Source organism: Cheilinus undulatus, linkage group 1, assembly GCF_018320785.1.
Source record: "Cheilinus undulatus linkage group 1, ASM1832078v1, whole genome shotgun sequence".
Classification (NCBI taxonomy): domain Eukaryota; kingdom Metazoa; phylum Chordata; class Actinopteri; order Labriformes; family Labridae; genus Cheilinus; species Cheilinus undulatus.
In genome coordinates, this window is record NC_054865.1 from 35581299 (window position 1) to 35595849 (window position 14551).

The 14551-nt window shown below is 36.3% G+C and overlaps 1 protein-coding gene and 1 long non-coding RNA gene across 9 annotated transcripts in view; one reads left to right on the forward strand and one right to left on the reverse strand.

Moving 5' to 3' along the window:
- The window catches only part of tead1b (TEA domain family member 1b), a 67026-nt gene extending 52556 nt beyond the window's left edge, over nucleotides 1-14470 (forward strand). For all 8 annotated transcript variants that reach the window (XM_041798048.1, XM_041798264.1, XM_041798329.1 and 5 more), the window contains 5 exons: nucleotides 463-587; nucleotides 4946-5119; nucleotides 7418-7558; nucleotides 7654-7806; nucleotides 11356-14470. In XM_041798048.1, the coding sequence (XP_041653982.1) occupies nucleotides 463-587; nucleotides 4946-5119; nucleotides 7418-7558; nucleotides 7654-7806; nucleotides 11356-11469 (707 nt within the window). In that variant the 3' untranslated portion in view covers nucleotides 11470-14470. The remainder of the gene's footprint in view (nucleotides 1-462; nucleotides 588-4945; nucleotides 5120-7417; nucleotides 7559-7653; nucleotides 7807-11355) is intronic.
- LOC121517200 overlaps nucleotides 54-14551 on the reverse strand; it is a 35500-nt gene continuing 21002 nt past the window's right edge. Inside the window, exons 2-3 of the long non-coding RNA XR_005992541.1 lie at nucleotides 646-774; nucleotides 54-560 (exon numbers count right to left, since the gene is read on the reverse strand). This is a non-coding gene — a long non-coding RNA (uncharacterized LOC121517200). The remainder of the gene's footprint in view (nucleotides 561-645; nucleotides 775-14551) is intronic.

Consider the following 14551-nt stretch of genomic DNA (forward strand, 5'->3'; position numbering starts at 1 on the left):
GTCAAATAAATCACAAGACATTTGTTATTTAAAAGACACAAACATTCAGAAACAAAGTTGAAAATTGGTTCATATTTCTTAAAAGTACTTATTTCTTTCAGTTTCTTTTGTTGTCTTGCCTTGAAGTTAAATAATTTGAGCTCATAAGAACGTGTTTTTTTTCCCTGAAACAATATGCCCCATAGAGTGCAGGCGGAAAGCTATCTATGCATACAAATGTTTCCTGAACGACTCACAATGTGCAGATGCAGCTGTGATAGACATTTTTTAACTGTGTTTTGGATTAGAAGTAATTAGAATAAAAGTTAGTAACATCAATAAGAAAAACTGTATCCAACCAGATGTCCCTGTCCCTGAAACCACTTAAAGAAAATCTCTAAAATTATCTCAGGACCCATGTTTATGCTGTGGTGTCAAACAACCCACAGACAGGATGGCTTTGATTTTTTGGTGCATCTCCAGGTTATGAGCCCACAGCAGCTCCGGCTCCCACGGCACCAGCATGGCAGGGCCGCTCCATCGGTACATCCAAACTCCGGCTGGTGGAGTTTTCTGCTTTCCTAGAGCAACAGAGAGACCCCGACTCAGTGAGTAGAGAATTATACTACAGCATGAAAAATCACTATCTCATTTGTTCATTCCCACCTCTTATCATCTGCTCCTTTCCTGTGTGAATACACTGGGACATTTTCCCAGGCACCGAGTCAGCTGAGAGGAGGCCAAAACAAGCTGAGAGGAAGAAGCCTGGCCTGTAGGGACACACAGCATGAAAACCTGCAGAAATAATGGAGTGTTTATCAAGCATGCTCTTAAATTGCATGCCAAAGTAGATTTATGCAGTCTAGCCGATCAATAGATTCACAGAATCCGGTTTGAAAGAAAAAGAAGTTCCAAACTTCTGATTTGCTTCAGCCATTTTAAAATGTTTGTTTACATCTCCCTTTCTATCTTTGGGTATAAATACTTTGTGACAACAGCCATTAGCCTTACATTCAGGGTAATGGTTGAAATTGTTGTATTTGGCCTAAAGGCTACGTGCTGGAGAGACTGCTCTGTGAGCTTTTAAACTCAGTGTGCAGTGCCACATGACAGGGTTTTCAACAGTCACAACAAGAAGAACGAACCTCTGAAAATCAAATGTTCCTTCTTCTCACTGAGCTGCATCATGGATTAGAGGTTTTAAGAAAAAATGTTCTCAGGTTAAGAGCTAAAGGAACACAGCTTATGTAAAGTTTTCTATTTGTAAGCATGCCAGGTACATTTTGTGAGTTCAGACTGATTGTATTTATTTTCAAGTATTTTAGCAAATGCAGTATTTTTGCTTATCTGCATTTAACTAGAAAATGCATAGTTTTAGCAAAGGGTTTTTCAGTATTCAATGATGATTAATGATAATCTGCAGCTTTAAAGATTTACAGCCTGATGATAATGATATATGGACCCTCACAACTTTGTATACATTCAGCCACAGGGTGTGTTTATTTTATTTATTCATTTATTTATCTAATTTACTTTATTTGTAAAGGGACCATGTACAATGAACATAAATGTTGCCATCTGATGCGTTGGACCAGAGATTACTAACGGCTAATTTGCATCTGCCCCCCTTTGGCAGGTCACATCAAAAAAACAGTTTTGATATATCACAAAGAAAGCTTAACTATGAAACACATAAAACATTAGCATAAAGCTGTAAAGACACACACACCCACACACACACACACACACACACACACAGGCACATTCAGATTGAAAGCAGAGTTGAGTGTCTTTCAGGAGATATTTTGTTTGTTTTTAAAGCTGCTCACAGTTGTTAGAGCTGACCGAGTCGTTAACCTTACAAAACATACACCTGTTTCCGTGTTTCTCACTGGCGAATCCATCTTGCAAAGCTCCCGTCCGAACCGTTTGGGTCCGGTTAGAAAGTGACAGGACCAATCAGCGATGAGGGGCAGTACTTTCAGGCACGGCGTAGTCATGACGTAAGCAAGCAGCAGCAAGAGGCCAGTGCAATTACGGCGGAAGAGCTTAGCGTGAATGCTGCTAAAGTGAAAGTTTTATGAAAACTTGACGACATTTCTTTGTTAAAAGAAGAACAAAGAACAGCAGTGAGTTATTTTCTTTTCTAAAAATGACAAAATGTCGTGTACTGACATGTCTATAGTCGCCATAGTTCGCGTTATTCCTCGGTAGCTGCGCACGCACACCTTGGTCGCGGCTACATCACGTGTTTTATTGCTCTGATTGGCCTGTAAAGATGTGACAGACAGAACGTTCATCCAGTTACACTCTGAGTTTTTTTCAAAGCCTCTGCCTTTCCCAGACGCTTAGTATAAAGGTTTTCCAGATGGATTTGTTTTACAAATCCATCTGGCGTGTCAGGTTACGGAGTCGTGGCTTTCACAGAGAAAACTAAATGGCTAAAGGCAGTGTGACAGAAGGGTACATAACGATCTCTTAATTAAGATATTTTCTTGGATTTTATGGACTCCTCTGAGAGAAAGTTAATAAAGCGTCTTTTTTTTTTAAACATGCAACTCAAAATAAAGATTTGAATCGATCATTACATCAAGATATTTAAACTTGCTCATAATTCTAGTCCCCTCAGCCTTTATGAAAATGTTAGCACTGGCAGACTGTTTAGTTTTGCCTCTGTAAACATGACTGGTCAAGCCACTCTGTGATACTTTTCATAGCAACTGTCAACATCCTAGCTGCTAGCTCAAGCTGTTTTTACATGTGTATATTCAACTTTATCATCAGCATACATTTGAAGATCAGTGCCATGACACACACAGGGCAGACCATTGATGTAGAGACTAAAGAATAGGGGGCCTAAGACAGTACCTTTGGGCACACCATTGTACACTTAATATTACCACACAATACACTGTTAATTTTAACACATTGCATCCTGTCAAATAAGTAAGAAGAAATCCATGGAGGTGCTTTAGATGAAAAATTACATCGTAAAGTTTTGAGATAAGAATATTATGTATAACCATATAAAATGCTTTTCTAAAATCTAAAAATACAGGACTACCCACCCCTCCTTTGTCGGAGATTTATCTGAGACTTTATCTGCTTGATTAAATGTTTCAGTGGAGTGACTGGGCTTGCAGCCGAACCGCAAAGGATGTAAGCCAGAGTTACTGTTTGTAAGACAAAAAAGCTTAATTCCAACTGATGAGGCTATGACCATAAACAGATACTGGCTATCAGCTATGATGTGGGCATGAATAGTTGTTAGTAGCAGATATTCATCCGTTGTTTTGTATCAATTTATTTCCTGCAACAGCTGATTCGAAAAAAAAAAAAAAAAGTGTTATTATTTGGTAAATGATGTTACCTGTTCGACAAACTCTCATCTGTTTTCTTGAGAAAATGAAGGTGCTGTGTGTTTTACACCAAAAGAAGCAAAGAAAAAAACACTGGCATTGAGACTGGCCATTGGCTAAACTGTTATAGTAAACACTGGTATTGACATTGGCCCTGAATTTTTCAATCTGTGCATACATACAATGAAGGGAAATCACAGAAGTCTTGTATTGTAATTTTTAGAGAAGTTCAGTAATTTGAATGGTAACCATTAATTGAAATCTTGATTGAGTTTTAAAAGAAAAAAATCCAAAATTTAGGAAATTGATCATGGAAAATTTAACAAGCTTTCCAAAATGTTGTGAAATTTTGGTGGAAATTTTCAAAGAATCTTGGAAATATTCAGAAGATTTCAGGAATGTAAGTTGTTTTCAGTGAAAATTTCAGATCAAGGCAAAAAATTGAGCACCCTCAAACTCACACTCAAAATCAGCTTCTTAAGGCACACAACCAAAAAAAAACAAAACAAGAAAACTGAGAGGTCAACACTTCATAAAGTTCTTTTAAATACTTTTGGGTAAGGTAGTATGTCAGACACAAGGAACACATTTCAACAAGCAGTCTTCTTGAGTGTTTTCAGTGAAAAATTGCCAAAACTACACAAATTTTCCATGTAAATTTTCATGAGTTTTCTGAAAGTTTCAGTGATGTTGATGTGAATGTGATTTTTTTTTTATGATTTCAAAAGAAGTTGTTGGCTATTTTAATGAACTTTAGGATTTTTTTTCAGGATCTTATTAACTAACTTGAAAATTGCAAGAATTCTCAGAACCTTTCCTCCCCTGTGCATGATAGATGTGTTTATGCAAATTTCAAAAAGCATTAAACCATCACCTCCAGCCTTGCCCTTCAGTGATTACCTTTCATGACTTTGAAACTTCACAATGTCTAAAAGACGCAGCCTGAATTAGGGCAGGATCAGATGACGTCTAGGTTGAATTTCAATATGAACGCTTCAAATGGCTAAAAATGGGCATTTTCATAAAAATCAAATAAAAATGGCTGACTTCCTACTGGCTTTTGGGAAATCATTCAAGAAGTGCTTTTGCAGGTTTTGACGTGCTCAAAATCATACCAGATTTCATTCATGTAGGTAAAGTAACCTCGATGGGGACCCCTTTTTAAAAAATTCAGGGGTTTAATACAATTCGAGGAGGGATCAGCTTGTTTTCAGTTTTAGTGAGGCAGAGCGATATCATCCAATTTGTCTGACATGAGAAATTGGCTGAATGGGATACCAAAAACCATGCAGACAGCCCCATGCAACATTGCTTTTTATTTGCCATTACTCATCAGAGTGTATTTCTACCAGTATAATTTCAGCTTCCACATGCAATTGTGGTGGTGATTTGTCAAAATTGACTTGTTTTATCTGTGATCCTCTCTGTCTAGATAATGACAGTCAATACTGCTTTGTATTATTTCATTGCTGTTCTTTGTGAGGTGATTATATTGAAATTCAGACTGAATGGACTTTTATTTTACTGTAACATCAAAGGGAAAGAGAAAACTTAAATCCAACAATGTATTTGAAAATGTTTCTTATTTTGTTTATTCACTTTTTCAGTACAACAAGCACCTCTTTGTACACATCGGACAGACAAATCATTCCTACAGTGACGCCCTGCTGGAGTCGGTGGACATTCGTCAGATTTATGACAAATTCCCAGAAAAGAAAGGAGGGCTGAAGGAGCTTTATGGAAAAGGTCCACAGAACTCCTTTTTTCTTATAAAATTTTGGGTGAGTGCCATCTCTCAGTCACTTTGGTCTGAATTAGAAGCGTAATATAAAATGATAATTGTCTAAAAGCTTGAAAATGTTTAATAGACATCAGTATTAAGATCGTGTAATCCTGTGTACATAGATCTAGAATCCTGCCCAGTCTGTTGAGGTTTTCCTTCAATGATTTGCTGTAATTATTCTACACAGAGAAGATTGCTCTCTTAATGTTTGCAGAATGCACTCTGCTGTATTTGGACTTGCATAGCAGGAGAGCTTTTGATCAAAGCACTCACTAATTCAATGTAATATCTCCAAACAATGGAGTGACCTGGTTGCACTCCTAATGGCTGTTTAAACATTGCATGTATTTCCTCCCTGATGCAAAATGCTAACTAGCGGCAGGCAACAAAGTAGGCCCGTATGCACTTGGACCAAGTCCCCTCAAATTCCTTTTGAAGTGACCGGCCAATCTAAATTTCAAATGAAAGACAGAATCTGCACAATAATGAAAGTATAACTGCTTTGCTTAATGAAGGAGGAGAATGCTGTAGGAGGATGTCTCCTCTTTTTGTATCCATAATGAACAGGATGTTCAGGGCATAGAAAGGCTGCCCTCCAGGAGAAGACCCCGCTCAACCCTGTAAATCAGTCTTTTAACGCAACTTCATTTAATCCTCTTTAAAATCTAGTTTCCATTTGGAACACATTAACATGCTTATTCAGATGTGGCCAAGATATTTCAATTTAACATTCAATGTACAGATTTAACCCTGACAACTCCAATAGTCTGTTACTAAAATATTCTTAAAGCTGAGTTTGATTTAACATTTTAGAAAATACATTTTAATCAAATCATTTCTGCTTAAAAATACAAGGACAGATGTGACGTTCTAATCTTACACAGCATACAGTTTTTACTATTGTGTTTTTATTGATTCCTTTGCTTTTTTTTAAATGACTAATCAGCTTTTAATGATAACGTGCCAACTATAACCATTATGGAATTATATGCTCCCATCAAATGGTAATGTGTGAACTAAGAGATTTTGGGAGTTATTTGTAGCTACAGAGCTCATGAGTTCCTCATAATAAGAGCTAAAAGTGAGCAATTAACAGTGTTAAATTCATAATTAGGCCAAAAATACAAGACTACAGTTAAATGATGCTACACTGTTATCACCAGCGGTGAAAATAAGCCTTTGTTTAAACTTGATCCTTTCTACTCACTGTAATCGATTACGACAAATTAGAGCACAGAATTTCCACTGACACCAAGTACCCCAAATGGTTGAATCAGGTATTACAATTAAAATGTTCTCTTTATTTTCCAGGTTCTCTTTAAATTCCCATGGCATATGTGCTCATGGAAACACAGACACACAAATGATAGAAAGGATTATCTAGAGCTGGGCGATATGGCCTTTAACTAATACTGCAATATTTGAAGGCTTTATTGCAGTACACTATATATATTATATATATATATATATATAGTAATATTTTAAAATCTTCTCTAAATTACTGTAGAAATGTTTAATCCAGCCCTTTGATGCTTAGCCAAAACACGAGAATGATGATTAAAGTAGACCCTTCTATTGGATTTTTAAAATTTGAAAGCAGAAAGTGTAAAAAGTCAAAATCAAGTTAAATTTAGCATTTCTTTTTAATTTGAAAAAAATTTCATTCACAAGCTTTTACAAATAAAATAATGCCATGACAGGCCTCAAAAATAAAATAAATAATGTCACAGTCTTTTACAGTGTATGGAAAGTTATGGACTGTTTTCTCTGTTACATTTACTTTTGTTGATTATGAAATGATTATTATTTTTCTCATTAAGGGTGTTCACAAGATGCAGCTGATGGTCAAAACACAGCAGACTTGTCCACCCATTCAGGCTCACAGCTTTGATTACATTAGTCCTGTTATCTGTGCTGATGCTTATTTGATAAGTTCCTGACAAGTTTCATGACATGAGAGCATCTTTCAGGCCTTGTGCAAAGAGCTGGGATCATTGGGGGAAAAAAGCCTGTTTGGAGAAGTGGGTCACATCTTTCAGCTGCTTGGCCACCTTTTCTCTTACAAACATGTGTGACTCTCTTATGACAAGTGACAAAGCTCGAGATACCATAACAAAATGTCCTAGTGGTTTGGTTTCCTACAGCTCACTCAAAACTCTTGGTACAAGAAACCGTATCTACACTTCATTTAACCATTTTAAATGTTTATATTTAACTTCTTCAACCACAGTATACTTGTTTTTCCCTGTTCACCAAGCTGGGCCATCTTATCAGTGAATGTTCTTGTTTCTCTTAGGCTGACTTGAACTGTAACGTTCAAGATGATTCTGGATCTTTCTACGGAGTCACCAGTCAGTATGAGAGCTCAGAGAACATGACCATCACATGTTCAACAAAGGTCTGCTCCTTTGGCAAGCAGGTGGTCGAGAAAGTTGAGGTATAAGCTCAAAAGTCTTGTGAATATTCAGAAGATCTGAAAATTACTTTCTTACTGTAACCCCCTGTTGTCTTTTTTCCTCTGTTTCTCCTCAGACTGAATATGCACGGTTTGAGAACGGACGCTTTGTCTACCGGATAAGCCGGTCTCCCATGTGTGAATACATGATCAACTTCATCCATAAGCTAAAACATCTGCCAGAGAAATACATGATGAACAGTGTACTGGAGAACTTCACTATCTTATTGGTAATCACCTCTTTGACCTGAGGGGGCCATGTCCCCCTGTAGGACTCACATTCTTTTTCTCCTTGCTGTCAGTGTGTTGGTGGCTTTATAAACAACAGGGATGTGGGAGGTGGATGGGGCCTTCAGAAGAGGTTTTCTCTTGCTGGTCCTACATTTCTGCCATTCCTGAGGGGATGAAACTCAGTGTGAGGAGCCTCATTATCTGCATGAGGAGTGGACTATAAGAAGGGGTGGTATCCCCTGTTATTAGCATCACATGGAGTCTTAAAGTGTTATTGATCATCACTAAGAAAGCAAAAATAGAATACAAATCTTTCTAAAAATACACCTTTTAACTATTTTACATAGAGCTATTAAAAATGATGACAAAAAACGTTGAACAAAAATAATCACATAAATTACTGTCCATACAACAGTCAGCATTGTCTTATAAAATTACTTGATGAAGACTTTTATGGACTTTTTATGACTTTATCCATTCAGATCAACACCATCTGGGGTTGATCAATAAGACAACCTGCCTTTATCTCTATCCTTCAGTCTGACGCTCACTCACAAAGTCAGGCAGAGTTACAGTCAAGCTTTATGTACGTATACATTAATATTATTTTCCCATCTTTCCTGCTCAATATAAATATACTACAATTGCGCTTTAAAAACCTTGTAAAAACTTCTAAAGCCGTTCAGAGGCATGTTCTCCCTGATCGTTTGGAAAAGAAGCTTCTTTGTGCGCATTCTCACATGCTGGAGAGGGAAAGATGTCACTTTACTAAAGATTATTTTTAGGCTTTTTGCCCTTTTTTTGATAGAGCAGCTAAAGAGACACAGGAAATATGAAGAGAGAGAGTGGGTTGAGACAAGCACTTTACCCGTGACCAGTGCATTGAGGACTATAGCCCCTGTATATGGACACCTGCTCTACCAACTGAGCTAAACCGGTGCCAAAATGCAACTTTTTACACAAAACACATTAATGAGAAGGAAGGAAGGGAGACTGAAAGAGGGAAGGAAGGCGACCCTGTGCAGAAAATAGAGCTACAGTCGGTGTTTGTGTGTTTGTGTGAGTGTTTGTGTGAGAACAAAAGAGAAGGAAACTGATCAGATAAAAGTAAATCGGAAATTCACGCATGCTAACATGAACAGAGTAAAATAAAGATGACAAGGTGGAAACTTTATGTCAACAACTTGACGCTGTTCTTCTATTATTGTTACATGTGATAAATCAAAATTAATTATAAAGCCTGTAATTAGATCAATTTTCTGTAATCAGTTGACAGCACTGATTTTAAGAGGAGGGTTTCTTAGAGTGGTAGAAGCTTTCTGAAACTTTTAAAAACACCTTAAGAAGTGCTGAAATCTGCAGAGAGAACCAAAAATTAGAGTTTTTTTGTTTAAATTGACAAACAGCACCTTTATATCTGTACCTTATTCCTTTTATTGATGGTGTTTGGAAGTAGCATTGGAGAAAAAATGGTTGAAATAAGAACATGAGGGGTGCAAGTAGCCTCATGGTTTTTCCAGTGCACTTCATGTACTGAAGCTGTTGTCCTCAAATTAAAATCCAGCCTTTGGCTCCTCTCTGCTTAAAAGTAGAGCAAAAACATTCCCTGCCTTTTTCTGAGTCAAGAAAGCTAATTTTGTTGTTGAAATAGGCCTGAAAATTTTGGAGTAAATAATCTAATTGCAATTTTTTGCCCCAATATTGCAATTTCGATTTAATATGTATTTTTTTAAAGTTCCTCACCTTATGTATTTCTCAACCATCAAGCAATACATCATTCTATATAATAACATAGTATTTGGTGAACTAAAATGAGGCTGAAAAGTTTTAATAAAAATATCTAATTGACATTATTATGACTCGTATATCAAACTCCATTTGAATTGTTGTATTAAAGGGAATGATTTGATGTCTCACTTTTAATGAGACAGCTACAAAAACAATGAAAGTAGGATTTTTTTGCACATATTAGTAGAAAAACTGACCCTTGAGGTTTGTATGATTTGTAAAGGATAACATCTCTGCATCAAAAAATGTATTAAACTGGGATATTGAAACAAATTTCAGATCAAAGAAATATTGCACCTTCTGTAATTTGAAAATTGCAGTCTGTCATATTTTGATTAATTGCCCAAACCTATGCTGTAATGCCAGTTTCCTGATTTTGCCATACATCCTTTATTATTCTCAGTACCAAGTTTATCATAGTTCACTAAAACTAACTAAATATGAAAATCATTTCAATCAACTGAAAAAAAAACCAATAAAAAAAGAAAAAATGACCTTAGTTTTAGTCTTTGTCACAACCATTCTGACTGGCACCTACATCCAAGCCTGGGTAGTGTAAAATGGCCTGATTTGATTTGTTAGGACTTTACACAGTGGTAGTTTTATGCCTGGAGTTGTATTTAAACAACAGCTTTAAATCAATAAAGTGATAAATAAAGAGCAGCCTGTTTGAATATGTTTTTAAAAATGTGTGATGTTCACTTAGCCCTGACATCTACTGAAAAAAAAAAAAAAAGACCTAAAACGAAGCATTTTTGCAAAAACTAATATAACTAACCAGCAGTAAAACTAATTAAAACTAAACTCAAGTTGGACACAGAAAATGAAAACGAAATAAAAGTAAAAACTAATGAAAATTCCAAAGCTACTATAACCTTGGTATGAGCCCTGCTCTTGCAGCCCAGTACCAAAAACAATTAACAGCATACTTATAGATTTTATAACATCGCTGCTTAACCAATGAAGAGTGGCATCCTTAGCTGCAACTAAATCATGTACTTTTAAACCTAAAGATCACGTGGGAAAATCTCAGTCTGTGCTGATTTTGTCCCCCATAATTTTTTAGTTCCCGGAAGCTCAACAAACCTTTGTCAGCTTAAGTCTTTTTATTTGTTCATTCTTATCTCTTGTTTTAAGGACTGGAGTTTTAGGTGTTAACTACATTTATATCTATATCAGTATTTGCGAAAAGTAATTTGAAAATTTTGGCATATTTGATATCAGTAAACATCCAATATTACCCACCTGCACTGTCACATTTTTCAGGCATTGAAATAAATAAACAGAGATAGCCAAACTTGTTGCTTAGGGTCTTGTTTCTTTTGGTTGTATTTTCCATTTCAAAGCTTCATGTATTTCAGTCTAGTTCATATCCAGATAAAAGTCTTAATAGGAGTTTTAAGCTTGGTCTAATTTTCAAACTAAAGGATCGAACATTTAAAGAATTCTAATGCATCCTTTAAATCAAAATGCTTTAAGATGTGTTGATATTTTGCATGGCCTTGTGGGAATAAATACTTGAGTAACTTTAAAGTATTTACATGTTTTATTCAGCCCATTCACTGATCTAAGGAAAATGTGCAAACTTTAAGAACCACGAAAACCACTCAGCGCTTGACAGCTAAGATTTCTTCTCAATAGACAGCAGAACCAGCCTGTAATCCTTTCCTTCTGATTGGTGTTTCTAAAATACTGATTGCACATTTTAGTAACTTTATAAATCTTTTTTTGCAACAAAGTGACTGTGTGTTGTCTTGCAGGTGGTGACAAACAGGGACACACAGGAGACGCTGCTATGTATGGCGTGTGTGTTTGAGGTCTCAAACAGCGAGCACGGTGCTCAGCATCATATCTACAGACTGGTAAAGGAATGAGACCCCCACACACAAGCCTTTAACCCTCCCCCCCTTCATAGACTTATCAACCTTGAAACGAGTGGCAGTGCCTCTACCTGAAAGTCACCCCCACACTGCTTTCTGCTCATGGTATCGGGTGAAGTCGGTTGTTTGAAAATTTGTTTTAATATTAAGTGTTTGTTATTTGACTGCAGCTGTGAATTGCGGTACAGTTGTTTTATTCTTAAATATGGGAACTCTTGTTTAAAATATGTTGAGTTGGTCTCTGTTGGGTATAAATGTGGCCGTTCTTAAAGAGTTTACTAGAATAATTTGGTAAATGGAAACATGTCTGTCGTCTTCTTCTGCTTTGTTCTGTAGAGTAAGAAAAAAAGGATGCTGGCCTTTTCTGTCAGCGGCCTCATGTGGTCTGTGTAATGTTTGAGTGTATTTTGTACGTCTGTACTTCATAAATTTGTGAGTGTCCATACTGTGGATATACAGACATGCACCCACAGCCAATAGATTTTCCAAAGAACCTAAACTAACACATCACTACATGGGCAGTAAGTGCAAGCAAGATCAAGAATATCGCAACATTAGTTTATCTTTAAAAACTCTAGCTTTCATTTGTTTTATTATTCCTGTTAAAGCACTCCAAGTTTTAGACATTAATCAAAGGAATGCACTGTGAAACAATCATTTTGCCTGCTTTCTGCTCCACCATGTATAAATACTGAGCATTTATTTGCAAATATGTCTGTGACCTGAAAAATTCAGATCAAGTACAGCTGAGAATTGTTCTGTTCTTCTCCAGAAGCACTTTGTCCCCCTTCCTGGAGTCTGTTTTTCCTGTTAGATCTGTGGTTTTAGTCAACAGTATGAAGGATCATAACCCTATAAATCTCTAGTAGTAAGCAGGCCTTGTGGGGTTTTCCTGTGGCTCCCCTTCTTTAAGACTCTCAGAATACCGCCCCCCTCTGGAACAACTGTGTAATAACTCCAAACCAGAGTGTTGCTGCCTTCATGTACACACTTCGTTCACATTTCTGTGGCCTACACCAATCCCCAGCCTTATAACATGTTAAAGCTGTGTGAGCTCCAAAAGATGCCACTAAAACTGTGATCTCCCAGAGAGGAATACTCTTTATATGTTGTGTAAGAAATTCAAAATACTATCTGCCAAAGTGTAGATGTACAGTGCCTTAAAATCTACTCAAACATTAACCCTTTATTTTGCTTCTAAAATCAGTTTGTGGATAAAAACAGGTAAAAAAAAAATACTCAAATCTTCTTAGTGGTGTAATTCCTGGTACATCTTAAACTCTAAGATGTTTCCTTTAGTTTGTACACTCCAAGAAATACAGTTTTTACTGTTCAGAGGCAGTAGACTTTGTTAAATCAAGTTCAACGGTTAAGAACAGGTTATATTATTCTGTAACACTCTTATGTTTAGAAATTCAGCATTTGTGAAAAAAAAAAAAAAACTGTACCAAGAACACAGACTGACTGCCTTTCCTGTTGTTAAAGACCAAAAATATTAAGATAAAGTCACTCTGTCATGTCCTGCTTGGTAGCAAGGAAGTGCCTTTGGTTAAAAATGTCCAGCTTAAAAAAAAAGAAAAAGAAGTAAATTAAAAATCAAATGTTACAAGACCAAAAAAAATAGACATAAGTGAAACTAATCACCACATTGCCTTTTTAAAGGATTGTAATGACAAAGGGAGAGCTGGTTCATGGAAAAGAAAATGATATATATATACATTTTTCTTACATCGAGTTCATATTTTGTGGATTTCTTTACTTGAGGTCAAAGAGAGAGACCTGCTGATGAAGTACAGCCACTGACTGCACGCAGGATGTCAATACAGTTAGAAAAACACTGCAGATTCTGCTTAGTATACACTTGCAGGTTCAAGTGTCAAGTGATTAAAAAAAAAAAAAAGCATTTTGGTTTCCATTTCCCACAACCCGCACAGTGTGAAACTTCACTAGAATTGATGCTTTTCATGATGTTGACAAAGTAGAGAATGATAAAAGCTTTTTATCATTTCTGTTTCAAAAGAAAAATCAAAGTTTATTTATAGGTTATGTATAAACTGAGCTGAATTCTCTTAAATTTGGTTCAATCTGAAATTCTTCACATTTGCTAGTGTGGACGAGGCCGTCAAGGTTAATATTTTCGCTGTAAAGATCATAACTACTCAAACTTTTACTGTTTTTTCTTTTTTTAGATGTATAATCATCTCAAGTATTTTAATGGAAGAAGCTCTGAATAGTAGCTGACAATGTCTCTGGTGGATGCAGAAAAAGTTCAATCATTCAGTATTGTGCCACAGTCCTGTGGACACTGGAGGCTTTCTTTTTTGTTTACCCTGTGTATCTGTTCACATTTATTGATTACTTAGAGTGATGTCCCTGTTTTATTATTGTACTTGTATACAGTTGTACTTGGTTTTGTAATGACATTGTCTGTTAAAGCCCATTGAGATGGTAAAGGTGTTGCTGCTGCGCTGCTGCACTGTGCTTTTAACACTAAAACAGCAGGACTGATGCGTCTAACGGCATGAATGTCACGAGGACCGACTGAAGAGAATATGGACGTTTAAAAAGAAAATAAATAAAAGCAGCCAAGTTGAGGAATCATGCTACAAACATATCAGCAGTTTAGCTCTTGTTATTGTCATTCTGTTGAAGCGTAGGTACTGGTACCTTTCTGTTTTATTACCTTTTTGTTTTTGAACGGCGGCTTTAAAGTGATTTTTCACATAGCTCACATATAGTCATCAAACACACGTTTGGGTTTTGTGTGCAGACTCGTTTTTGTAAAAAGGTGCTTTGTACAAAATGATATCTTAGCTTTTCTTGGTACAGATGTGTGATATCTTTTCGTATCCATGATAAAGTGTTGGAGCAAAAAGGGGAGAAAAGAAGCTCTGCGATGTTTCTGTGTTCTGCATATGGTCTTGTCTTTGCTCCGTAACATTATGATGCCTTCTTGATAATAGATATTTTGTAGCTTTCTAGACACTTTGTATGTATGCAATATTGAAGTTAAATAAATCTGATAATATTGCCTCCTTTGTTTGTTGCCTTCATTAAACAAACAAAATACTGTGAC